At 40.3% G+C, this 27,694-nt stretch overlaps 3 protein-coding genes across 4 annotated transcripts; 2 read left to right on the top strand and 1 right to left on the bottom strand.

The window, feature by feature from the left end:
• The first annotated feature begins 111 nt into the window (after window positions 1–111).
• Window positions 112–12,204, top strand: nr1h4 (nuclear receptor subfamily 1, group H, member 4). 2 transcript variants are annotated; one of them, XM_005943684.2, is made up of 10 exons: window positions 112–328; window positions 1,030–1,210; window positions 3,692–4,069; window positions 7,336–7,476; window positions 8,377–8,519; window positions 8,630–8,728; window positions 8,979–9,078; window positions 9,230–9,376; window positions 11,037–11,150; window positions 11,280–12,204. In XM_005943684.2, the coding sequence occupies exons 2-10, from the start codon at window positions 1,114–1,116 to the stop codon at window positions 11,516–11,518; spliced, it is 1,458 nt and encodes a 485-aa protein (XP_005943746.1). In that variant the 5' UTR covers window positions 112–328; window positions 1,030–1,113; the 3' UTR covers window positions 11,519–12,204. The 2 variants fall into 2 exon arrangements, with proteins under 2 accessions (XP_005943746.1, XP_042084971.1); XM_042229037.1 differs by lacking the exons at window positions 112–328; window positions 1,030–1,210 and adding an exon at window positions 2,394–2,611.
• Window positions 12,205–12,805: 601 nt separating this feature from the next.
• c1qtnf13 (C1q and TNF related 13) lies at window positions 12,806–15,584 on the bottom strand. The gene is made up of 2 exons (XM_005943690.3): window positions 15,482–15,584; window positions 12,806–14,302 (listed from the first exon to the last, which is right to left on the bottom strand). Exons 1-2 carry the CDS (start codon window positions 15,510–15,512, stop codon window positions 13,248–13,250), a joined length of 1,086 nt encoding a protein of 361 aa, XP_005943752.1. The 5' UTR covers window positions 15,513–15,584; the 3' UTR covers window positions 12,806–13,247.
• A 2,930-nt stretch (window positions 15,585–18,514) lies between these two features.
• ube2na (ubiquitin-conjugating enzyme E2Na) lies at window positions 18,515–25,334 on the top strand. The gene is made up of 4 exons (XM_005943689.3): window positions 18,515–18,652; window positions 22,945–23,191; window positions 23,394–23,534; window positions 24,079–25,334. The coding sequence occupies exons 1-4, from the start codon at window positions 18,623–18,625 to the stop codon at window positions 24,123–24,125; spliced, it is 465 nt and encodes a 154-aa protein (XP_005943751.1). The 5' UTR covers window positions 18,515–18,622; the 3' UTR covers window positions 24,126–25,334.
• The last annotated feature ends 2,360 nt before the right edge of the window (window positions 25,335–27,694 follow it).

The following is a 27,694-nucleotide window of genomic DNA, read 5'->3' as shown; positions in this document are numbered from 1 at the left end:
TGTGTGTGATGTTTGTGTATGTGGGTGGGAATTCATGCGGTAGCCTGTTGTCTTATTCAGATAAAGAGGGATTTGGCTTGGATAGGGAGGAGGGTTAATTAATAACCACCCTCCATTTCTCCCTGACCCCAACTTAGTCACACATGGTCTCAATGATGTCCAGGCACCAGCAGCTTAATGTTCATTAGAAAGTATTGATGGAGTTGTAGCTCACAGCGTGGATATTCCCCCCTCCCAAACCAAAAAAAAAAAAAGAAAAAGAAAAGAAAAAGTCACAGGAAGGAAAAATTCAGCAAGAAGGAACTCAACCTCAGCTGCCAAAGAGAAGGTAAGAATTGTGAGATTGAGAACGAACATATTTCTAATTTACTGGTGACTTATTATTAAGGCTGTGGTGTGGCATTGTTTGAAGATTTGGTTGAAGTGTGGGCAGCGGGTTTCTGAATTCTTGTGGGTAGCTTTAGACTCAAGGGAAATTACACCTAGTTAATTAAAAATGTGGCTGGTGAGGTCTATAAAAGTCATGTCTCACATGGGAACATATTTTGTCCCTAGCAGCAGAAAGCCCTCTGACACATTTGAGAACTGGTATTAAGATATTGTACGCGAAGCTTTCAATCTCCTCAGCTGTCCAGATTTTAATATAAGATTTAATAAGCAGTGCTGTTTGCTAACAGGTGAGGCCTCCATATGATATGTTCAGTGAAATCAAATTAACAGAGACAATGATCTTGTCATACTAATGACACAGTCTTACATGAATCTGTAACGGGACAGGCAATAACAGAAAGAAAGAACAGACCTCTTTCCATGACTTGGTCTTCCTGCGGCAGTCTGGTCATCTGACCTTCATCCTCCACCTCTCTGTAGGGAAGCACCGAACATCTCTTCCCAGCGTGGGAGAGACCTGTCAGGTGCAATGATGTGGAGACTCCCAAGATGATTTTTAATTCCAGCGGGGCGCAGACGTCTAAGGGACTTGCGTTGCTTCATCTCGGTTGACAAATCACTTTTTCATGCTTGTTACAGAGCTCCCCAAATTCAAAGCGTGTGACTGCTTTCCAGCCCAGTCCAACCTGTGTTTTCTGAGGCGGTGACAGACAACGCTCCTGAATGAATGAGTGGATGGGCCCCGACATCAATGTGGTGGGACCACTGCAGCTCCCACCCAACGATGAATTCTCCATGTTAGAGAGTTCCCACTTTTATGGTAAGTTTACAGAAAGACAAAATCAAAACTGAGCAAGTGACAACATTCTTTGCAATTATAATCAGTACAAGCATGGGGAAATCATCGCTGCATTTAACTTGTACCATATATACCATATATAAAAGATGGCTGTAGCCACCCTGGCATCACCCATGCATGGGTCTGTGAACTATTTTGAAGCTTGAAATTGTTGCAGGTTTGATTTTAGGAGCTACAAGTGATCAAGTTTGTATGAGAGGAGGGCAGTGCTGAATTCCAGTTCTAACAGTAGAAAGATTAATTGGCAGGCTGCATTGACAGACTCATTGAGTGCAGTTCAAAGACGGGGATCCCTGCTAATTAGTGCTAAGTAACAAGAGAAATAGTAGGATATCACTCAAGCTAAGTTGTAGTAAAGACAATGTTGGAGTAAATACACATTAATAGATGAGTCATTCATGCACCATAAAAACCCAGTCTTAGCCTTAACCTTCACCCTACTCTTTAGCACATTTTTAGAACAGAAGTTTCTGTACAGGTTTTTATGTACAGATGAAGGAGCCATGAGCGCAGACAGTACAAACACAACCATGAGTATCAGTGAACTGATTTAACCAAAGCGAAGCTCTCAGCCACTAGTCAGGGTTTCAGCAAGAACTGAATATTAGACCATTTGCAAAGATATAATTTATTGATGATTTATTACTAATTCACAGTGACCTGTAAACAAACAGATACTTTAATAGTTTGAGGCTACTTTGTGGCATTTTTCTGTCACAATAGTCAGTTATCTGCCAGTGACTAAGGGTCTGTAACAACTCTGAGTGAGTGGCAGCAGAACGCCAATCTTCCACTAACAAGCTGAACAAAATTATTTTTTAAAGTAAAAAGTACACTCTGCAAATCTGCTATCGCCTACTTTAGAAATCAGATCTTAATTTTGAATGAAAATATCAACTAACAATAGGTGACTCTCATCCAGCACCTGTAAAGCATTTATGGATGCTCAAATTCCTCCGAACAATTGCATGAGCCGGATCTGACCTGTCCACAAATTCAAGCTCACTGAACAGTAGCAGTCAGCTTGTACCTGTGTCCACATCTGGAAATGACTTCTGATATCAGCTGGCTACTTGCAGTGTGAAGAAATGTGACTATGTGGTTAATAAGTAGCTGTGACAACCTTTGCTCTTTCTGGGATTACTCAAGCAAGTGCCTACAGTAGGTACTGTACTCAGATCTTTTGGGAAAAGCACGCCGATCGAAAGGAAGAAATTGAAGATGACTGTTTTGGTTAATAAAAGGAAAGATAGACTTGAACAGAGCACAGCTGGACAGTGTGGATCAGAGAGCAAAGTTTCAAAATAATCTGTGTGTTTGGGCTCACGGAAATGGCCATGGTCCAGACTAAGTCTTCAAGAGGTCAGTGTTACATTATACTATACTGATATTCTGCTAGTATTAGGTGGTCTGATGGCTTTAAAAGCAAAATTTAACATTTCACAGTCACTTTAGTCAAGAGATGATTGCATTGTGTTGTCTTGTCAATAGTCATCCCTGATAAGTTGTATATGAAGGTTATAAAATTCATCAGTATGTAATAATGAACCAAAAGTACGATCCCGTTAACATTCTTCGACTGGAAATCACTTGCAAATGTGTAATTTTGTTCATTGTGCTGTTAAATCTAATTCTAAAGGCCACAATGTCCTCCGTGTAAGCAGGTTGTTAATCATTTATGGGTTTATAGTTTATAGTTATAAGAAAGTAGTTAAACCTTCAACTTTGTTTAACCGTCACGGTTTACAATTCTTGGAAGCAGAGTTTTGATTTTTGAATTTCTATACGACGGTTTATTTGATATTCTTTTCTTGGATTTTAGCTTGTAGCTTTATCTTGATGTATATACTTTTGTATTTTGAGCCTTCAGTTCTTCATCCGCTCCCTAACTTATTTAGTTACGTTGTTGCCTCAGTATTTTCTGTTTACTCTCCCGTGCCAGTTCCTCTGTGTCAAATTTATTTATGGTAAATGGCCTTATGTGTCTGTGTTTCTCTCCTTAGGTGTTGTTCCTACTTCCTGTTTTATTGTATTGTATTATTTTTTTTACAATAGTTGCCTCTTGTATCATGTATCTGCTTCTACTTCCCTCTCCTGGCTGATTATCTCAATCTGTTCACGTCCCCTGATTGTCCTCCGTGTCTGTGCTTATCTTTTGTCATGTAATCTGTTGGTCGTTCCGGTGTTACTGTCATGTAAGAGTCTACTAATTCTCTATGGTTGGAATTTTCTTTTACCTTGCATTTAGTAAATCTAGTTTAAAGGCAGGAGTCAACCGTTGCAAAGCTTTTCTTTTAATATTTTAACACTTTGACACTTTAGCTTTTCAAGGAACTTTATCATTCAAGTAACTTGTTCATATTAAAACTGCAACAACTGTACTGCGTCTCTGATTACATTTGACTAAGATGAAGCCACATGTCATTTCTCTTCTTCTCTTAGATATCCTCACAGATCAAGGCAGCCCTCTCCTGCAGGATCCCGACATCTTACCCTTCACCAGCTATCCCAGCATGCAGTATCAATTCATGGAGCCAACAGTGTCTTCCACTCCATACTATTCCACTCAGAACTACTACCCACAGTATAATGGAGACGAATGGTATTCACACACAGGGATATATGAACTGAGGAAAGGACCCCTCGAGGGCAGCTATGAGGCGGAGATGGAGGAGGGCTCCTCTGTTGTGCCGGCTGTGTGCAAGAGAAGCCGGCACCTGTCACAAGCTGGAAGGGTTAAAGGGGAGGAACTGTGTGTTGTATGTGGAGACAAGGCCTCTGGATACCACTATAATGCTCTCACTTGTGAGGGATGTAAAGGTGAGACGTAGAACAGGAAACAGCAGTGTGATCCTTAACTGTAACTGTTACTCTAAATAGCCTGTCTTCTTTACAGTGTAATGATAAGAGCAGTTGGTGGAGCTGAAAGACACTAGCAATTTAGGGATTTTCTAAATGTGGTGACTTATCAAGGATGACATGGGTGGGCCTCGTGGGAAATGAAATAGAATAAAAACAGGGTTGAATACAGTGGAGAATAAAGCAATAAAATCCTTTACTTTAGTAAAAGCACAGACATCCTAAAAAAGAATACGTAACCAGGGTGACATCATCCGTTGGTAAATGGTAAAATGGTAAATGGCCTGTATTTGTATAGGGCTTTACTAGTCCCCAAGGACCCCAAAGCGCTTTACACATCCAGTCATCCACCCATTCACACACACATTCACACACTGGTGATGGCAAGCTACATTGTAGCCACAGCCACCCTGGGTCGCACTGACAGAGGCGTTGGTCCGCGATGTCCTGTTACAAAGGCCCAAGCAGAGCAATTTCAATGTCATGGCCTCGGTGACTCAAACCGGATGTCATGAGTAAGGGGTGGGAACTGATGGAATCTGCATACTCATATGGGAGCGACCTGGTAATGAAAAGGTTGGCTTATCCTAAAGCATATTGTGGTTGATTAATCTTCTATTGAAATTGAGACCATAAACTAATGATAAAATTACCAGCTTTTCAATACAGTCATATTTCTTATTGTACCTGGAGGAGTTGCCCTTGCTAGCCATTAGAAAGAAGTAAAGGTACTTCTGCAGTGGCTTCACAATGCTTTAGTGCAGGGGTGTCAAACATAAGAACAGCAACACGAACAAGAATACCTCCACTTTAAAAAAATCTTTTACAATGTTTTCATCTAAGACTGACTGTGTGTCTAGGATGCAACTGCATAATAACGAGCTGAATGACATTTGCCCCAAATTCCAACATCATGTTATTGTGTTTAGCTGTTGACTTTAAGGGGTCTAACCATGATGACGATGTGTTTAAATCTACAGTTCAAACAAATGGAGAAGAGAAAACATGCTTTTACAATCTTGTTAATTCCAGATGTCTTCAACAGTTTGAAATGCCTGTGTAAGCGGCTCCAATGCTGGACCTGATACCTTACTCAGTTCCTGTAAAAACTGTTTTTTTAATCTGTTATCCTTTACAGCTGCTGTACACTGAGAACAAAATACCATTTATTTCGTATTTAATAACCCTTCAGGGACAGGAGGTTAATTACGCAATCATACACTGAAGGGTTTGAAGCTGATTTTAAGGTAACAAAAAACAATAAAATTAGGCAATCTTACAGTAAGAGCAAGGACTTTACAACTCTTTTTGTCCCTTTTACAAATCATTAACTTGGGGATGAACTGCTGAAGGCCACCACTCTGCTGTCACCATGTCTTTATGACGCTGTTGATTTGGTGTGGATCCTGCCAAACAACAGGGTGAAACGATATAAGTGTAATTCCACACTGTGAAGTGGGACAATGCCAGGAGTGTGGCTGCTGACCTGTCCTGCCATTTGACTGAGAATAGGCTCAGGTCTACCTGGTACTGCCACCAGATTGGGTTCCTTCTCAGCTTTCAGCTGTACAATGCACGAGCAACCTGAGCTCAGTTACTCTACTGCATGCCATTGTGCTTAATGATGTCAGAATGTCTGCTAACTGTTCCACGGTTATTCTGAGCGTGTGTGTGAGTGTGTGTGAGGGCATGTCAGTACTCCGGGTATAACTTATTAGTGTGGTGTTTGGATTAAACCCAGTTGGGTTCAATATACAACTAAATTAGAACAGTTAGTGAAGCAGTAACTCGAGTTTTTTCCGAGTATAGTAACACTATCATTTATAGAAAGCTGGAATCTGGAGCTGATCCTTTATTTACTTTCTAAGTACCAATACCACAAAAAAACAAAACAAAAGTATTCAGCATAAGCAAAAGTAATGACACACACATTATGGCATTGACATTTATGTTTAAAATAACATAACTTATGTCACGACCTGATACAGAAGCTGTAACATAACTTTTATTTTTTTCATTTTTGCCAGTCAGAGTAACAAACGCCACAGCATTCGTCTCTCCATTCACTTCAGTTCATCTCAGTTCAGTTGCGTTCTACTTGTATAGCGCCAAATCACTACACCAACAAAGTGCTTTAAATTGCAATACAGAGAAAACTCTGACAATCAGAAGACCTCCTTTGAGCAAGAGCTTGGTGACAGTGGGAAGGAAAATTTTCCTTTTAACAGTAAGAAACTTCCGGGAGAACCAAGCTCAGCGAGGGACAGCCATCTGACAAGACTGGTTGGGGATAAGGGGAGGGAGACAGGACAAAAGATGCACTGTGGAAGAGAGCCAGAGATTAATAACTCACACAACTTATCGATGCAGATTATGGAAGCTTTGTTTCTGCCAGTGGGAAAAAAGATGCCGGTCAGAACTAAGTTGAACTTTTGGGTTAATCAAGATTTTGAGTTAGGTATGTCAAAATTCTGAACACACTCATAAGATAAGATAAGATAACCTTTATTAGTCCCACACGTGGGAAATTTGTTTTGTCACAGCAGGAAGTGGACAGTGCAAAAGTTATGAGGCAAAAATTAGAAGAAAAATTATGAGATAATTACCTGAAATTTTCAGTCATGGATGATTTTTTCCCCCTGTAATTTAAACGAGCTTCCAAGATTTCTAATAGCTCTTAGTTAAAATACATTTTTTGCCTTTATCTAGCCTCTCCTTTCTTTCTGTGAGTTGCTAAATGTTCACAGTCTAAATGACACTGTAAAGGATTAAGATAACACAAAATAACTTTAAGGAATGATCATTGTTTAATCAGCTCTTTTTTAGGCTTATGTAGTATAAAGGTAGATTCTGAACATTCAGTTCAACTGATATAGTGCAAATTTACAACATCCATCACCTCAAGGAGCTTTATATTACAATGACGATAAGGATATTAAAAAAAAAAACCCAACAATTACATGACGCCCTATGAGCAAGCACTTGGTGACAGTAGGAAGCCAAAACTTCCTTTTTAACAGGAAAAAAAAAGCTCAGCAGCACAACCAGGCTTAGACAGGTGCATTGATCCACCACGACCTTTCAGGGTGAGGTTGGGGGTTTAGGAACGTTGTGTCAAATTCCCTAAAAATCCAGTGATTAACTGGCAAACTCTCATGTGCGCATTAAAGATCATAACATATCGGCGTCCCTTGTTGTTAATACATTTTTATTTTTACCACGTTCAGGATTCTTCAGACGGAGCATCACCAAAAACGCTGTGTACAAATGCAAGAGTGGCGGAAACTGTGAGATGGACATGTACATGCGCCGGAAATGCCAGGAGTGCCGGCTGAGAAAGTGCAAGGAGATGGGCATGCTGGCAGAATGTGAGTATCGCTGCATTAGAGGATGCTGAAACAGGGATTTTTTTTTTTAAAGAGCGTTAACGTGTTCCCACAGTAACATCTACTTATTATGATTAAGAGAGACTGCTAAATATAAGTGTACATTTTCCATTGTGACATGGGCTGTTGGATTTTAATGGGGGATTACATGTCAGTACATATCACACAGTACAAACATCTGTTTATCTGTTTAAGCTGCATTAAAAAAATAAGAACATGACACATTTGCTAAAGTGATTTTTGCCTTAAGTTGATGTTTCTCAGTTGTCTCTATAGTTTCAAATGCTGAGCTTACCTCAAACTGAAGGCAAAATCTGTAAATAGGAGCACCCACTTTTCTGAAACTGGGTATTGGAGGATTATTGGGGTCTATTATAGAGCTGTCAGCTGAAAAGAGAAGAATGAGAGGCTGGACTCCTGTTGCTCATAAATAGTACAGAGAAGATGTGATGAATAATGCAGGGTGAAAGTCATTCACGACTCTCTATCTGCTGCCTCAACAAGAGACTAGTGAGTTAGATTTTTGATCAAAATATGAGAAGACAGATGGTTACTGAGAACGCTTCTCTTCTCAGCACTATCTTAAGTGTAAACTTATTATGCAATTGATCAGAGAAATCTAAAGTAGAGGCAGTTGCAGTGTTTTGGGGAAGGAATAAGGTAGAAAAGGAATCACATTTAGTAGAATGCAGTTCACATTATGATGTGATGTTAAAATAGTAAACAGCAAGAGTTGCAGTAATCTGCCTGCTTGTTGCACATAGATAGTAATTAGTTTGACCAAAGCCATCATAGATGAAAATAAACATTCAGCACTGCCGCTGCATTAAAAACCTGCAAGGTATTTAACACGCAAAGTGAATCCTTCGTCGCTACTGACAGGCCTGCTGACAGAGATCCAGTGTAAATCTAAAAGGCTGCGGAAGAACACCAAGGCCTCCCCAGGACAGTCGACTGGGGATGAGACGGAGGGGCCAGAGAATGTCGACAACAAGCAGGTCACCTCCACCACCAGACTGTCAAAGGTAACCTCAACATCTGCAGATGTCCTCAGAGCTCGCTGATGCTCTCAAACAGGCACAGAAGACGTCACCGCTTAATGATGGGCTGTTTTTGATTTTCTCTTTAAATCCAGGAAAAAGTTGAACTCACCAAAGAGCAGCAGGCACTCATGAAACTCATCGTGGATGCTTATAACAAACATCAGATTCCTCAAGATTTTGCTAAAAAGCTGGTACGAAACAGAAATATTGATATTAAATAACCAGGCGAACAGTGCTGATAAAAACTGGCTGCAGGGAATGCAGCTAAGAAAATAAAACCTGTATGCACAGACATCAGACAAGCAGCACCAGCTTGTTGGGTGAAATAATGTTTGCATGACTACATGCCGCCGAGACTGTTTTATTCGTTTGCTTTGTGGAGTTTTTGCTGTTTGCTCCCTCTTCCCTCTGATCTGTTTTTCCCGCTGTTTTTTCCTCAAGCTACAAGAACAGTACAGCGCAGATGAAAACTTTCTTCTACTGACAGAAGTGGCAACAAGTCAAGTTCAAGTTTTGGTGGAGTTTACAAAAAGTATTCCAGGTAATTCTTTTTTCTTTTTACCAATCCTGTGGAGCACACTGCAGTGTTATCTTAAGGTCATGGACAGAGGCATGACAGATGCTGGGAGAGTACGTAAAGTAAAAACACAGTATCTTGCCTGTTGTAATGACAAGTGTTATGACTGTCATAGGGTTTCTGTCTCTGGATCACGAAGATCAGATTGCTCTGCTGAAGGGTTCAGCTGTGGAAGCCACATATCTGCGCTCAGCTCAGGTTTTCAGCAAAAAGATGCCCACTGGATACGCGCAACTTTTAGAGGAGAGGATACGGAAGAGTGGTGAGTCTACAGCAGCACCTATAAATGTGTCGGTGCAGATATTCAGCAGTTATAGCAGATGCAGGTTTTTATGTGTGCAGCTCTTGCTTCATGACCTTCAGCAGTCTTGGTCTTCTGCAGCCAAGCAGCTAAGTCTTTCAGGTCCTTGATTAATATTTGATCTGTGTCGGTTACGTATGCTGACCTGTTGATCTCTGGCTGGGTATAGATTACGCATGAGCACACACCTTCACTGGCTATTGTTTCACTCCGTTCGGCGCTACATGTGCATCCATGCTTGCAGATTAAAGGAGAGGGGCTTTTCTGGGATTAATTTATTACAGCGCATGAGTTTCTTCTGCTGTTTTAATCCAAACCTATAGATTTTTGCTCACGTCCCCTGTGTTGTCTCCTTTAAAAGAAAAAATCATTTATATTAATGTGGGGTGTCATTATGTCAACCAGGTTGGACAGTTAGACAGACAGCAGCGGTGATGGCAGGCGTGTGTGCACGTCACTGGGTCCCTCAGTGCTGCTGTGGTGTGAATAGTGCCTATAAGAGATATTCACAGTAAAGGCCAGTCTGGGAGAATAAGTGGTCAAAGCTGTCTGAGGAGGCCATTGTTTCTTATCAAAACATCAGAAGTGCTATTGTCCACTTCTCTCCCTCTGAGCCCCGCTGGCATTTCTGAAAGCTCGATAATGTGCCCGAGCAGACAGGCACCCTCTGCTAGCTGAAGAGCTTTAATATCAGCAAATGCTGCAAATGTGCAAGAGCATACTAAACAAAAACTTTTAAATAATATAGAGAGTAGTTTGAAATATGTATATGAAATATGTTTATTCATATAGACTGGAGCCTATCCCAGCTACCATAGGGCAAGAGGCGGGGCACACTGTGGACAGGTCACCAATCTGACGCAGGGCTAGGATAAGGATAAGATCTATGATTAACTGCAAATAATTGTGTCGTAATTTCTGATGGCTTCACATACTGAATACAATTCACTTATAAAAACTCTTTCTTCGCTCTCTCCTTTGCCTCGCTTCTCTCACACCTTCATCCACCTCCTCCCCACTCTTCTCACCACAATGCAGCAGAGCACATCCACCTCAGACCATGTATATGTGTTTTTGATTTAACTTTGAGAGACTCCAGTCTTTGATCATATTAGCTGTAAAAGCTTAAAACTGAATGTATTTTACATGAAAAACTTTACAGCATCTTTTAAATAAATAAAATGAATAGTATAATACAACGTTATAGATTATCCTGGTCAAAGTACAGGCTGTTACATAAAACAGGCCGTCTCTGTGCATCTTAAAACTATAAAACCTCGCCAGCTTTCAGCAGCATCGACAATCCTTTATTATCCATCAAGTTAGTGCACAGACTAACATTGTCTGCGTAGAGCTGCAGATCAAAGACTTTTTATTATTAATTTGGGAAGGTCAGTTTACTGTGTTTAGAGCACTTCCAGTCAGTATAAACATGTTTATTGGCTCTTCCACAACATGAACAACAACAACAGAAATTGAATTACTCTACTTTAAGTAATTAAACCAAAGCTTAAGAGATGGCTTCTTACTTTGAGGACTTGTTTATTTTACTATTCACTGACTTTATATATAAAACTTTCTATTTTATTAGAAAAAAATATGTTGCTTGCTTTTTCTGCAGGTATATCACAAGACTTCATTACACCCATGTTCAACTTTTACAAAAGCATCAGCGAACTCCACATGGCACAGGAGGAACAAGCTCTCCTTACTGCCGTAACCATCCTGACACCAGGTGAGCCCCCCCAAAAATAGTGTTAACGGCATTGATTTGGATGTATTTTGTTGTTTCCTAAAGTAATATTTGATTCAAATTTTGATTTCTGTGAAGATGATGATCACTATCCACTCTATTCCTCTCCAGATCGGCCTTATGTCAAAGATCAGCAGGCTGTTGAGAGACTTCAGGAGCCCATGCTGGATGTGCTGAGGAAGCTGTGCGCCCTGCAGCATCCGCAGGAGCCGCAGTACTTCGCTCGTCTCCTGGGCCGTCTGACAGAGCTGAGAACGCTCAACCACTTCCACGCGGAGATGCTCACATCCTGGAGAACGGACGACCACAAATTTACCCCGCTGCTCTGTGAGATCTGGGATGTGCAGTGATGGGCCAGGACGAGAGAAGAAGGCGGTAACACAGGGGTGATAATGTGGACATTAACTTCCAAGACAACATCATAGCTCAAACATACAGTCCTTTCCCAGCCTCTGTTGTGAAGCCATGACATTGGCATTAGTCATGTAGTGATTGGTTTAGAGTGCTGCTTGTGCCTTTCTCATGGATTACTCTATTATTTTTAACCATTCACAGACAAAGAGGCTCCTGTTCAAATATTGTGATTTGGCCAACCTTTTTTTTTTACTGTGTATATCATGCAAAACTTTGATTAGTCAAACAAGTACAAACACTGGAAAGCCACGGTGTGCTCCTAAGAAGTGGAAGGCTTAGATTAAGTGTGATAATGGGTGAATCCTACGATCTGCCTGAATAAATATTTTCAAGAAAAAAAGGGTTTACCTGGAAATAGTTTTTATAATAGTTAGTCGCAACATCTGGGATGCAGTTATTCAATAAAGAGTAAGCAAAACCAAAAAAAACCCCAACATTGTCACCTTTTCTGCTTGATCATATTTGTATAATCTTTCACTTTTACATCTTCCAGAAACATTGACTTTTTATTCCTTATTTATGCCTGTAGGTAGCCATCTGGCCAAACAAAGGCGTCTCAATTAGAGGGCCGTGACTGAGGGATTTTTTTTTTTTTTTTGCATGTTTTAACCAATTTTCTAATTGCCAATAAAGATTATTTAAGATAAATGTTTGGCTCTTTTTCTCTTTCTGGTGGTAATGGTGCTGTGAATTAGAAGCTTTAAGAGCTTAAGTAGAAATGGCAACATTTAGGGATTCATGTTTGGAAAGAGATTTATCAGATGTTGAGTCCCGTGTTATAATATGTTATAAAAATCCTTAATTAAATGGTAAATGGCCTAAATTTGTATAGGGCTTAATCCCTAAGGACCCAAAAGCACTATACACTACATTCAGTCATCTACACACTGGTGATGGCAAGCTACATTGTAGCCACAGCTGCCCTGGGGCGCACTGACAGAGGCGAGGCTGCCGGACACTGGTGCCACCGGGCCCTCTGACCACCACCACAAGTGTCTTGGTGAAGGACACGACGATGGAAACTGTCGGAGCCGGGTCTCGAACCGGCAACCTTCCGATTACAAGACGAACTGCCAACTCTTGAGCCAATATCGCCCCGTGTCTAATCTCTAGGTTTATCATAGGTTTATTTTCATCCACAAACCAGCATTTGTTTGATTTAGAAGAAGAAAAAGAACATATGTAAAACTCATTTAAGGAAATTTATTTATCATTTTCCCAAAATGCACACAAATCATTTAATCAGATCTTTCTACAAATAAAAGTTAAATAACTTTAACATGGTGCAACTCTAAGTCTACATTTTGTAGTACATAAATTCGAATAAACTTTACATCATTTACAACGTTTTTTTTTGTCATGCAATGTTCACTTTTTTAAAATGAAAATTCTCAGATAGTTGTATCTGTGCACCTAAACCCAAACTGTATCACAGATTTTCTAAGAGAACATTGCACTTAGCTGTATCATAGCACCATCTGGTGGCAACAAATGTTACCTTTTGGAATAACACTGTTTAATAAAAACAAACAAAATGTTACAAAAAGAAAGAGAGAGAGGAATCTGTTAAACTATGCTGACCACAGTTTAAATATTCTACCTGACTCATTGACGTGGAGATAAACTGCAGGCTGGGAACAAAAAACAGCTACAACCTTAAGACATTTATAGGTGACCTCTGTCCTCCTGGCTGGTGGCAGGTGTTTCTGTATCTGGATAAACCAGGAAGCCTGAGAACGTGGTGTACCTGCCCTGGTTGCTGTAAACAGCAAAGCGCTCATCCTGTTGACTGTACAGCCACACGCTGTCGCCCCTGCTGAGAGACAGCAACAAACTCTGACTCTGCATTTCCCTTCTCTTTGATGTGTCATCATCAAACACCATCGCCTGCACCTCACCCTTCCCGGTCATCAGCTTCACTGAAACAGCCCTACGAGGATGTTTCCCCACAGTGAAGGCGAAGAAGTACACCCCTGGGAAGTGGCAGGTGAAGCGGCCAGAGGTTTTGTTGAAATGGCCCCCTATGTTGACATATTCTACATCAAAGGTGATTGGTGGCTTTTCTTGTGTCCAGCTGCTGTGACCCATGAGGGTTGATGTCCGTGCTACTGAGAAGGCAGACCGCGGCTGCTCTCTCTGGCCTCTGACCTGAGGTGGACAGTTTGGGTAGGGTAGAGCAGGTGTAGACAAGTGGTTGCTGATGTAGCTGGTTGCCATGGCATCAGGATAGACCAGGTAACCTGAGAAGGTGATGTAAGGCCCAGCGTTGCTGTACAAAGCATACTGGGGGCTAGGCTGCAAGCGCAACCACACTATGTCCATTTTCTTCAAACCGATCATAAGACTTTGGCTCTGAACTTTTCTCCCTTTCTTGCGGAAGTCGTCATAAGCTATAGCCTGCACCTCCTCTCCGTTCTTCACCAGGATGACAGAAAGCATTTTTTTGGGAAATTTCCCCACAGAGAAGGAGAAATAGTAAGCCCCGGGGATGCGACAGCGGAAGTGGCCAGTGTCTGGATTGAAATCCCCTCCGATGTTGACCACGAGCCTGTTGAAGGTTACTGCCTTCTGCTTGCCTCCCACCACGCTACTGGTTTGCGTGGCAGAGAAAGCAGAGAGGAGACCTGTTGGCGCGGGAGGAGCATAAAGGGGAGAAGCTGCTCCAAAGCAGTTGATGAGGAGGAACAAACATAGCACATAGCAGTGTGTGCTCCACTGATCTGAAAACAAGACAGAAATACCTGTGAAATTACATAATGAGATATCAGTCACTCAAAGCACAGGTACGTATATACCTGTGGTGTATTTATTGTTTCTGTTGGAGGGAACCAACGATTTTCACCTTCAAGATATCATGCTAACCAAGTTATAGCTTCATATTACATATTATTATAAATTTTGGTTACATTTTAAATCCAAATCACTTTCTTTAAGTTTTCTAAGGGCTCTATGAGTGCTTCTCTAAGATACCTAGACTAAAAATCTGTGTTTAACTGAACTGCTCACAGCACATATCTATATCCATCAGGTAAAGCTTTAAAGGTCACTTAAAACCAAAAGGCTGGCAGCAAAGTGAAGTACACTTCATTTAGGCCTGGGAAGTATGGCTGCTCTCTGTTAACATAAATCTTTCTACTTGAATTAAGCCCTCGGTGTGAGCAGCAGCCCCTGTAATATGGCTGGTATTGTCTGTTCTCTCTGTGCACTGACGGAAGGACTGCATTAGGTGCTGGTTCATCTGTTCCTCTGTGTCTTGAACAATGGAAAATTTCAAATGGCTGTGGAGGTGAAGCAGAACAAAATGCTAAAAGATATGAGAGCAAAACAATTTAGGAAACGTCATTTTATAAGTGCACAGGTTGACATAAATCAGCTATTATTATTACCATATTATCATGAATATAAAAAAAAAATTTTTTACAAGCATAACTTATTAAATTTTACCGTCACACACATTTGTGAGCACAAACCTACACAGACAGAAATTTATGATCCTAAAATTTCTAATCCTTCACAAAATCTAATACTGTGTACGTAGATGCATAAAAAAATACATTTTAAATACTACAAGGTCAGATCTGTCTGATGATAGTTAAATATGTAACTCTGAGCACGAGCTGTCTTAACCAAATCCAAAAACTCTTGCTATCTAGTTGAAATTAAGTTTTCAAAACCTAATTTTAACCATTTAAAACAATCTTGCATTTGTTGCATTCTTTAAAGTAAGTACTTACATTTATATAGCAGTAACACAGAGTGTAAATACATACAAAATACATAAACTAAGTCACAGAAATACATTTATGACAAACGGCATAATAAAAAAAAGAACTCACACTCATTCAAACACAGTGCTTGCATTAAAACGTAATCTATCCGTAAGAGACATAAAAACGCACCTGTGGAGCTACAATGGGGCAGAAACCGCATGGTGAAAGTTGTTGCACTGCTAATGTCCACATTATAGGCCTGACACCCAAAAGGGAAAAGCTTTTGTCCATTCAGATATGAGAGGAGGAGGAGGAGCTCCAAACCCCCTCCAATATGTTCTTCCTATTCATCCATGAGACAAAAAATATCCCAAAATTCAACAGGACTCTGCAGGTTTATTGGACCTTGGAGATGTTCAGTCTAAGAAATGCGTTGAGTTGTCTAACACTGGGAAAGACAACATCAGGCACTGTGGTAACCTCTGAACAACTTCTGCTTCAGGAACAAGCACAGCTGGGAAGCACATGTAGAAAAAAAGGTGTTGCCAAATGACAAAAAAACAGCCATGTTGATGTTAATAGCAACTATTCTACTACAGCTTCTGCAGTGCAAAAAATACTGATGCTGCCAGTGCTACCCCTCAGCCTCCTAGTAGATGCACATGGTATACATTTGAAAATCCAGGTGACTTCCTTCTTGAGACACACGCACTAATCTGCTTCTGTCCCCTCCAATATGAACATGCATGCTGACTTTTGAACTGTGGTGCTGATAACAAGGCAGTTGGTCACTGCTCACTTTATTACATGATGATTATTGTTTATGAGTTTGATAAAGTAATTTTTATTTCTCATATTTATTAGCCCGAACTGATTTCTGGGTCAAAGTAAGATGTCAACCGTCCAAAGACATACAGCTTGTGGAGATAGGTTAATTGGATAATCCAAATTGGTGTGAAGGTGCGAGTGAATGTGAGTGCGAATGGTTGTCTGTCCCTGTGTGTTGGCCCTGCGACAGACTGGCCACCTGTCCAGGGTGTACCCCGCCTCTCACCCTATGACAGCTGGGATAGGCTCCAGCGCCCCCTGCGACCCTGAAAAGGATAAGCGGAAGTGAATGGATGGATGGATATACTTTTATATATATTAACAGCTTTAATCTCTACACCTCTTATGAAATGAAGTTGATGCTATAGTATTGCACTGTAGGTTAGGTGTACAAAGTAGAAAACATATGCATACAAGCGCAGTGATACTGGGTCAAATGCCATGATAACAGGGTTCTTGCTGATCGGAGCTGGCTTGGCCCTGGCTTATCGAAGAATTAAGGAAGCGGAACCGGCTGTTCAAACCCCCACAAGGCTGCCCGCTGGGATTGAAATGATGGGACGAGGCGTGAGTTTCTCAAAATGGGCTCATTGAGTGCAGCACGGATAAGATCTTGGAGAATGCATGGCTGCCGTGAATACTCAGAACAAGACCTCTGAGTGAAAAACTGGATTACATCTGGAGGGGCTATCTTGAATAACACCTTTGAGCGCAAATTGGATCAAATCTTGGGAAGTGCACTGCAGTCGTGAGTTCTCAGAACCTGCTCTTTGAGCAAAAAGAACGACAACATCACGGAACGTAAATTTGGATAACATCATAGAAAGCTCGCGGCTCTCCAACGGGAGATTGAGAGACCAGTGTTGGACTGTCAGAACAGCTCTGAAATTCATATGAGTTGTTTGCACTAAAGTAAAAACCACCATCACTTCATGCGGAGACCCCTTCAGCGCCAGCTGCGGTCTCAAGGCTGGAGCTGAACAAAACACCCTGATAACGACCGTGTTTAGACTGTTCCCCCCATTCCATGCAAGGCCACCTGGGTTGGCTGGAAGACTGTTTACTTAGCCTGGCGGGGCGAAGGACACTGTCTCAGCTGAACTCTGGACACACACACACACACACACACACACACACATACACTGATATGCACACACTGATCCCCCCTCCCTTTCCAAACGGCTTCGATGCTTGTGCCCTACCAGGGAAGATGGCAGTCGACTGAACCAGTGCAGACATGCTGCAGGACCGGATGCGCTGTCTACACCGGCTCTCTCTTACCCTTTACCCGCCCCTGTTGCTTGTCTTGTGTTTCTATGGTGTATTGATAGTCATGTGCTTTTTGTGCTGAGGTGGTCTGAGTGGAGTTTTTTTTCTCCTCCTCTTACCTCATGTTATGTATTTTCGTTGTTTTTTTCCTATCAGCCTACCTCTCTGACATGTCTTCCCAATGTGATGTTTGTGTAAAGTTGGTCAGAAGGTTCCTTTGTAAGTGCGCATGCGCCATTAGCGTGCTGCCTGCTGTAACCCTAATTTCCTTCGGGATTAATAAAGTATTCTGATTCTGATAAATGTTGGTGCAACATTTACTGGATGGAACTGGATGAATATCTGAACACTCTTCTTGGCAGAATTGGTAGAGTTCATTTAAATTGGTTGGTTTCCTTGAATGGACACAGCTTTTAAATGCAGCCCACAAATTTTTAAGTAGGATTAAGTTTGGGGATTTGGGATGGCCATTTGAGAAGTTTAATGTTAGTATGCGTTATCCATTCCAAAACCGCTTTTGATGTGGATATCAGATCACTGTCAAGAATCACTGAAGAATTTGAAGTTAATCCCCCCTTTTTATTATCACATCTATTTTGTGCAATGTACCAGAACTAATGACAGCGGAACAGCCTTAGGAAATGGTGCTACCACCACCATGCTAGATAGTTAGTACAGTCTCCTTCAGCTTAAAGGCATTACCTTGTGTCATTGTGGCCAAATAGCTAATTGTTTATTTTGTCTGAAAACTTTTCTCTGGAAGCCATTTGGCTTGTCCATATGAGCCACAGCAGATATTGGTCAAGCTCAATTTTGGATGCATAAATATATATCACTATAAATATCACTCATGTCACATAAATCTCATAAATCTGTTTTTTCTTAGTTGAATTTTTTTAAACTTGCCAGTAACTGTTCGCTTCTTCTTTTTTTTTCATGTTATGCTATTAAAAATTAAACGTACAGGCCAGTCCACGTTACCCATATTTATTGTTTTCCATTAGGGCTTACCTTAAGAAGACGTTACCTTTACTTGGAATAATATTTTTTAACCATTCGAGAAACATGTTTGCATCGTGAGTGTGTTAGACAAGAAGCTGCTGTGTAAGTCACGTTCACGTCCCTCCATTCACTATCACCGTGACGCAGAGAACCCGGAAGACGTGTGTTTGCTGTCAATGCCAACGACAGAAAGAAGGCACTGAGAGCTAAAAAGCCCGCATTTAAGACAAGATGGCAGGACTGCCCCGCAGGATCATTAAGGTAAAAAGAAAAAAAAAATCAGGCCTCAAGCAACAGCATGCCTTTCGTAGTAACGGCAAAAATGCCACAATCACAGCCACAAACTCCTAAACGCTCTGGTGGTGCGCCCGGCGAGCAGTTTTGTGTGCTAACATTAGCATCTCGCTGGCTAACGGGTTGTTTGTTAAAGTAACTTCCGCTTCGTTTCTGCACCCACATACCCGGAGACACGGCGGGTTAAAAATACACCACCGTGCTGTAACGATGGCGGATAAAAGTCCTTACCTTTTCTAAATATACTTGTCTAAATATATTTTTCTGGTGTTCTCAAGTTGCTTGTAGTGCTGTCAGAAAGGCTGGCTAGCTAAAAATGCTAACGCCGGCTAGTTGTTTAGCATTGCTTGTATTTTAATAAAGCCCGACACTGCAAGCCTCGTGCCTTTACTGTATACTGCAATAACTTAAAATCACACACCCGTTTTATTTTTTTCGTTATTTATTTTTATTTTTTAGCAACCATTGGGAGTTAAAGGTTAGTAAGGTAATTAAAACGTGGTTTAAAAACTGCACAAATTGGATGAATGAAATCGCTCCCACTGTGGTTACTTCAACAAGGCGAATGACTTTCTGTTAATGATAACATTATGACTTGCTAATTTACTTAACGAGCTTAATGATTTGTAAAACTGTTGTTAAGTTGACATATTTAAGGCCTTTAGAGTTTCCTTTTCTGTACTCCACCCCAAATCAAAAATCCACACCTGCGTTACACTCAACCTGACGATTTTTTTTTGGGCGAGGGGGTCCATGTTTTTAGAACGAGTGTGACTGCTTGTTGTATTTGTTATGTTACGTTTAGGGTCACCGTTCAATGATTAAAATACATTTTCACTCGTTTGCCTTCTTAGCAGGGTAATGTGTTATTTTCCCATTTTTCTGTGTTTTCCTGAGTGTGCATTTTCTCAACCAAGCTTTCCAAATGTAGTTGATTCCTCACTTTTGTTTCCTTCTAGATCTGTTGTTGCAGACACAAGCTTTTTATTAGCACACACATCAATAAAAAGGGGACTTCTTGTGGTTGACTAGCCACGTTCGTTACCTTATTATACAGAAATGTGTGCAAAAATAATTGAGTGAATGTTAAAACAAATACAGTACAATTGATTTGGTGGGTTCCAGCCTTTATCTATGCAGGAAAAACCTTTGTTTAAAAACGTGTAGTGTCCAGGTGTGTGAGGAAGCAGGCCACAGCACAGACTTGGTGGGAAAAGGTGGAAGGGCTGGGAACAGTACTTGATGGGACGAGCCCTGAGAGCGTGTGACTGGGACTGGGAGCCCCTCTACTGTCTGTGTTTTCACTGCATGGTTTTGTCTGTGGGTTATCTGAAACATTTCAGGAATCTCACTCGCAGTTGCATGGAGGAAACGAGTGTAAAAGACGAGTGTGGTGGTTGTTGGAACATTTATTCAATTATATTTTGAATACTGTAAAGTTTGTTTTGTTGGAGTCAGTTGTGCATTTCAAACAGCAAAAGAAGAGACGATCATTTTTAAAACTGAGAAAATAACGAAACAGTTTTGTTCAACTTATTCAACAGTAAATACTTGAGTCCTGTGAAAACCAAGTTCATCCTTACTGCTTCATTGGGAATCAAGAATGAAGATAGCAGCCAGGTGCTGCTAATCAAATGCACATGATTAATTGATTGGCAGGTTTTGCCACTTTGGGGCATTTAGGCACAATCTCACAGGAGTGGGCATCCCAGCAAATTTCCCTCAAGTTCGGATTGTGCAATGCTCAAAGAAACTGCAAAAAAAAAAAACCAAGAGCTAAATCTCCAACTCTGCAGGCCGCTGTTGGAATTTTAAAGTTCTTTAAAACACAGTTAGAAAGAGATTGAACTAGTATGTGTTGTTTGAAAGTGTTTCCAGGAGAAAGTCTCCTCCTAAAAAGAACAAGGCAGCGCCACTTAGGTTTGCAAAGTTGCATGTAAGCCAAACCTTTAAAGATAAATCATGATAACTCAAGGAAATATGTATTTATTATATCACGATATCTCAAGGAAATTGAGATGTATTTTGTGTTGAGCTTGCTAACCAGCTGCTTAAAAACGTGCCTTCGTATTATGCAATCAGATCGCAAATTTGCATTTGCGCTTCCTGTCATATTGAGTGCTTCAGCAGTGTTTGGTTGTGTCATTTAAGTAGGGGTCACACATCACCAGCTGCTGGTATCTTATCTTTTGTAGCCTGTTTACACCTTCTGTAAGAACAGTTTTCTTGCACATTTTGCAGAGTGCTTTGTTAGGAGCTGTTAAATTGCCCCCCCCCCTCCCCTTTTTTTTGACTAAGACTTGTGGGTTGGGGGATCCTTTGGACAGAGGAGACCTAAGTGAACACAACATATCAGCACAAACACCTCATGCCAAATGTCAAGCACAGTGGTGGTAGGGTGATGATTTTGCCTTGTTTTGAAGCCACAGGACTTGGGTACCTTGCTGTCATTGAGTGGACCATGCACTCCTCTGTATATCAATGTATTCTAGAGTCAAATATGAGGCCATCTGTTCAAAAGTAAAAGCTTGGTGAAAATTAGGTCATGCAACAGGACAATGATCACAGCAGCAAATCTACAGCAGAATGTTTGAGGAAAAAAACATAAAGTCAAAGTCCAGACCTTAGCCTGACTGAAATGCTGTGGTGGGATTTTAAGAGAGCTGTGGATAAGTGAAAGTCTGGAAACCCCAATGAACTGAAGCAATGTATTAAAGAAGAGTGGGCCAGAATTCCTCTAAAATAATGTGAGAGACTGATGAATGAAGTCATACAGAAAAGAACATTAAATTACTTTAAGTAATAGCTAAAGGGTCCCCCTCCAAAAAGTTGATTCTGTTCATCTGGACGTAGTGTTTTGTGGGAGAAACGTTTCATCACTCATCCAAGTGACTTCTTCTGTCTCAGCTGACTGCAGGTTTCCCCAATCTTATAAACAGTACATTTGCATAATGACTGAAACCAGCCCACTGAAGGAACAATGGGCTGGGAGGTCAGTTCCTTAATCTTAATTATGCAAATTCTCATGGCCATTGATCAACAACCACTGACCACTGATCCAATTCCACTGATGAATGGCCATGTGCCAACCAAGGAAAACCCATTGTAAACTGTGCGTTTCATTGTCACAAGAATTTGTTTTCACTTGGTGAAGCAGAAAATGCGTGAATGTTTTGATACTTATTTCTAACCTGTGGCCAAGTTTGTTTTACACTGCTGTAAATAGAACACAGATTAGAAATTTGAGCAGGACTTGATTGGTCAGTTTTATATGGAAGAAAAATGAAATAATGTGCCAGACAACATCTTTTATGCAAGTATGCATAGACTAAAGCAGTCTGACCTAACACAGAAAGTTGAACACCACTGCTGTGATAGTCATTATCTCTGATGGAGATTTAGGCTCTCTGATGTTTAAGGACCCTGATTGTGATCACCATGAAACGCTTTAACTCAAGTGCATAAAACACACAGCGCCCATTATTGCACTGTTTCTCACACGTCTGGGTTTTTTGTGAAGATCTTTGGAAAGATTTCATGCTTTAAGGATATCTGTTGCCTTCAACCTTCTTTTGGATGCGTTTAGAAACTGCAGGGCTGCGTATGGTGCAACTCTGCACCCACAGTGGATAACAGGAGAGGACAGGGGGATTTATTTCTCACTGCAACAATTAAACACATCCTGATTTATGATCTATGAATATCAGCAAAACTTTTTAAAAATTACTATTCTTTTGCTAATTAGATGCATTTATTGTGTGTAGCTCTACGAGATATCACCGGAAACGCCGTTAATGACCCAGAATCAATATATCAGCTGATATGAAAAGATAAATTATTAGTGTCACTTATTCTTAAGAATATTGAAATATATATTACTATTATCGACTTCCAGTGATGTATTTTATAAACTACTTTGCACCTGTATATGAAGACTGCACATTGCCTTTATTCAGCTACAAATGCTGCAGACTGTAGAAGCACAATAAATGGACTTCCAGTCACTCTACTGGCCAGACCATGTAAGGAATGTGTAACGTCTTATTTTATGTTATATTTAGGTTTTTAGAAAATTTCCTGTTGGCACAAATCTGGAACCATATTATCTGAAACCATCATACCTGTGATTGCCCGGTATTATCAGATGTCTTTAATACAACATTCAAAAGCAGTTCCCCAAAACGACCTTTATGGACTTGGTATTCTAATTTATCTAATTCCTTCTCCTTCCTTTGTTTCCGCTTTCTTTATTTTTCCAGGAAACTCAGCGCTTGCTTGCAGAGCCTGTCCCAGGCATCAAGGCAGAGCCAGATGAAGCCAATGCCCGCTACTTTCACGTGGTCATCGCTGGACCTCAGGACTCACCTTTCGAAGGAGGCACATTTAGACTTGAACTCTTTTTACCAGAGGAATATCCCATGGCAGCTCCTAAAGTACGTTTCATGACCAAAATTTATCATCCAAACGTTGACAAGTTGGGAAGAATATGTCTTGACATTTTGAAAGGTAAGCCAGTATTGTAGCTTAAAAATCTATGAGAATATTAATCATGCCTTTCACCATCATATCAGAGACAAAGAATATATTGTCTCTTATTAAAAGTCTCTTCCTAAACAGGATCATTGGTCACTTTTCATGTGTTTTGCCTGTATGCATTTTTTAATTTGACTACACTTGTCTTTATTTTATTTTATTTATTTTTTAATAGATAAATGGTCACCAGCTCTGCAGATTCGTACAGTGCTGCTCTCAATCCAGGCTTTACTAAGTGCACCCAACCCTGACGATCCCCTAGCAAATGATGTTGCAGAGAAGTGGAAGAGCAGTGAAGCTGAAGCCATAGAAACCGGTGAGAGCCATGATCTGGCGTGGTGTAAAGATAAGATTTACCTCATTATTCATGATGTTGTTAGCCAGTTTGATGCTCCTACGTTGTTATGATAATCTTGGTCCACAATCAACATTGCAGTTATGAAGAAGTTAGCAAATGCTTTTAAAAACCACCATGACTAACCAAATTTAGGTAACAGCAATCCTGATTTCATAATAAAGTTATTATAGTCTCGAAATTAAAGATTATTAAAGAGAACACTTGAAATGCTTACCATTCGTTATCAAAGAGAGTTTTATATAAGCTGTAACCTTTTTTTTATTCCCCCCTCCCCACATTGCAATGTTATGACATCACAACAATGTGATTGGGCAGTTGTGATGTTGATCCTTGACTAAAATTATGGCATGATGATGATAATGCAGGAGCATTACCCATAGTCGTGCCACTTCATCTCTGTATATAAACAAGTCACTTATATCACACACAATTAATATGGAATATTTTTCTTTTAAGTTATGGTTTCCTTTAAAATTGATGTATTTTTTATTTTACTTTGCAGCCAAGACATGGACCAGGCTTTATGCTGGAAACAAAAATGAAGTGTAAAGCAGCCTCTTGGAGACAGAAGTGGAAGCAAATTGTATGAACACAACTCATGTGCTGCCAAGACCACCTCCTGCTTTATTTGCATTTAAAGGACACCATCTTTTAGTGTATATACATGTCAGATTTTCTTATATATGTATACACACTAAAAGTACACACACAAAATATATATATACTGCTGACATTTGGTGATTTAAATGCACACTAGAAATTACGAGCTGTCTTTGTCCTGACTCACTACTATTCAAATGCATGGGCAGAGGTTTTAGATCTACTCATCTAGCTTTCTTTGTCCACTGAGGGGAAAAGGTGTCTTGCATCACACGTTTTTTTTTTCAGGGGGGAGGGGGCACAATTTTGGAGCAGGGGAATAAGCTGAGTTAGAGACTGGCTTAGATGTGGATAACATGATATGCTTTTTATGTTTCTTTTAACTTTGTTTTATCGTGTTGCTGTTCATTAAAAGCAGCTAACTCTACTAGCCCACTGTTTTTGTAGGCGCTCGCCTGGAGAAGGTTTAGTCCTGTGTAGGTTTGCCCAGTAGGACGCATAAACAATCATCGCTGTGCTGCTTCTTCGAGTCAATCTGGATTTGTTAAATATAAACTGAGATGACTGAGAACCAAACTGAGCCTGCCACTGTCACATTAACTTTTCCAGCCACTCTCAGTGTGGACTTGGATGTACAGTACTTTTGTGGATGGCATGAGAGTGTGTGTGGTGGGTTCAGTGGACATTGTGGACCTTTCTTTAGTTTTAGCACATACAGTATGTGTTGTTACCATATCTTGTCTTTTACATGTGAATCTTTTCTTGCTGTTAGCATACTAACTGCTCTTGCTTTTCGGCCCCTTACGTCATCAGTTTAATTCTGCAAAACTCTGTGGTTTACCTGCTCTCACTGGCATTTATTTCAAAAAGCAGTTACATTTGAACAGTCAGTTGATGAAAGCGGGAACTGGGGTGTTGTGATTGGTGTGTGAGAAGAGATGCTGCATTGTGGAGGAGATCACACCAAAAGTACAATGAAGGCTTTGACTCTTGACTGTTGTGACTGGGCTTTGGCTGTAAAGTCTGTATTCATTTCACTTTGTGTAAATTCATTCTTTGTTAATCTGAAGGTGAAATGTTTTCCTGCTCTCAGAATGATATGAAACAGTCCAACTACAAACTTTTATGTTCTGTAAATAAATTCTGTTGATTAATAAACACCTGACTGTGATTCTTAATAGGACATGTGGTACATTGTGTCCAAGTTGGTTTGTAATTTGTACACACACAGTTACGGACAGTTCACCGTTCAAGGGGGACGGGGGTGGAGTCTAACCCTATATATCTATCATAAGGCGAAAAGCCATTACAGGGCAAACGGGGATAGACAGATTATAGACCCAACTTCCTCTTTACATTTTAGGAAAATGGGAAAACAATGCAGTGATTTATAGAAATGTGCAAACACAAATGGAGGCAGGCATACCAGCAATGTGCTGACTAACACAAAGACAGTAACTGCTTTATATATCTGCAAAATGCAGCCTTTCATTATCTTTAGCGGCATGTTGCGTACTTCATAGGTCAACAAAAACAATCCAGGGTGTTTTTGTACTTTTCTTCTTCCAATCTGTAATAAAAGGACTGGAACCATAATAACACTTTGGGATGATAAGTATTTATACGACAAAAAAGGTAACTGGAATCCAAGTGAAATGAAAAATTGCAAACTTAAGAGCGAGTTTTATCAGCCACCACTTTTTTGTCTTTTTTTGAGCTGGTATTAGATATTTGTCACTAGAATGGCATTCATACTTACCAGATAATACTTAGTATTGGAACTGCTTTCAATGCATGACGGCAATCTTTTTTTCAGTACTCTACAGTACTGGGCAAATGTCTTGGGCCTTCTCTCATTTCTTTTTAGTTTGCTAGGAAAGTGGGAAATTTATTGGATAATGCAAACGTACATGTAAATACAGTACATAAGGCAAAAACTGAGTTTGTACAATTCTAAAAAGCTTGACTGAATATTTGATCTGACCACCTTTATTCTTCAACACAGCCTGAACTCTCTCAGGAACCTTTCTTGTATTTTCTTTAAGTAGTCTTCAGGAATAGTTCTCCAGGCTTCTTAAAGGACACGCAGAGCTTTTCTTTGAATGCTTGCTGTTTTTTGTTCTTGTCTCTGTTAAGATGATTCCACACAGTAATGTTGAAGTCTGGCAAACCAAACCATGACTGAAGATGTTCAATGTAGGGTTTTTTTTGTCATGTATGCTTTTAATGTATTGGCAGTATGTTTTGGATCATTGTCATGGCAAAAATGAAGCTGCTGAGAATCATGGCAGATCTTTCCAGATGGTATTGCATGGATAAAAATCTGCATTCACGATTCCATCATTTTGACAAGATCCTAAACACCACTAAACTGAAATGGAGCCCCAAACCATGACAGAACCTCTGTCGTGTTTTGCAGAAAGCTGTAAGCACTGTTGTACCTCTCTCATCACCACCTCTGTAGACAGTTTGAACCCAAAATTTCACATTAGGATTCATCCCTCCGTCAAACCTGTTGCCACTGCTTTACGGTCCTGTGTAATTTGGGATGCCTCAGCCTTTTCTCCCTCTTTCTCTTCCTTAAAGATTTGTTGACAGCCACCTTTCCACTAAGACCATTTCAGTGAACATTAATGGATCAACGAAAAGTCAAATTGGATCTGTCCAGTTCTATTTCAGGTCTTTGCTGGATTTTTTTCCCCCTAAATCTTAAAATGCTTGAATAATGATCGCTTAGTGTTATGTGGCTCAAGAAACAAAAACATTCTTCTGAAAGTGGCCAGGTACAAGAACTGGACTGAAAAGGAGTTACATAGCAGCCAATGTCCAAAGAAAATCAGAAGGAATTGTATGCTCAGCTTGCAGTTGTGGCAAAATATATTGCACAATAAGACCTTAAAATGCATTATTATTGATTTTTAAAACCATGCAGAAACCCTGCTACTCAAGTTCACTACAAGAAGATCTTAATATTAACATTTATTTGCTAGTTTAGTCCACACAAAATCAAATTCATGACGTTCTTATAGCTGTTACTGGCATTATTCAGAATTCCAGTCAGGGTTAAAAGCAGTAATTTCAAGCTACAGAAAATCATGGTGCCTAAAATCTTCAGTGATTGCCACATGGATGTGGCTTGGATCTCTGTATTGCGAGTTGTTTCATCTGACCTGGAAAACTTCAGCTGGCACACTGTACTCCTGATTTTTAATACCTGTGTTTGCAAAACATGGTTCAGTTCTTAACTTTTCACAAACCCTTTTAATCCTTGTGTGAGTCAGTGCAACTTTGGATGTATGTTAGGCTCATTCATAATAATCAAGACTATTTGTTTAGCTTAAGCGCTTTCAAACAGAAACGGCTGCCAGTTATCATTGGTTCTGATTTGGACAGTCACTAATAATACAAACACCCCAACCTTTTTTTTTCTTCTTTTTTTTTTAAACACATTGCTTCCACAAGTGAATACAGGTAAATAAGGACTGCCTACTTCCACTAGAGGGCACCCCAAGCTTTGA

Source organism: Haplochromis burtoni, unplaced genomic scaffold, assembly GCF_018398535.1.
Source record: "Haplochromis burtoni strain Fernald_Lab_line unplaced genomic scaffold, NCSU_Asbu1 Contig_375, whole genome shotgun sequence".
Taxonomy (NCBI): Eukaryota; Metazoa; Chordata; class Actinopteri; order Cichliformes; family Cichlidae; genus Haplochromis; species Haplochromis burtoni.
This window is presented reverse-complemented; position numbering and strand designations above follow the sequence as displayed.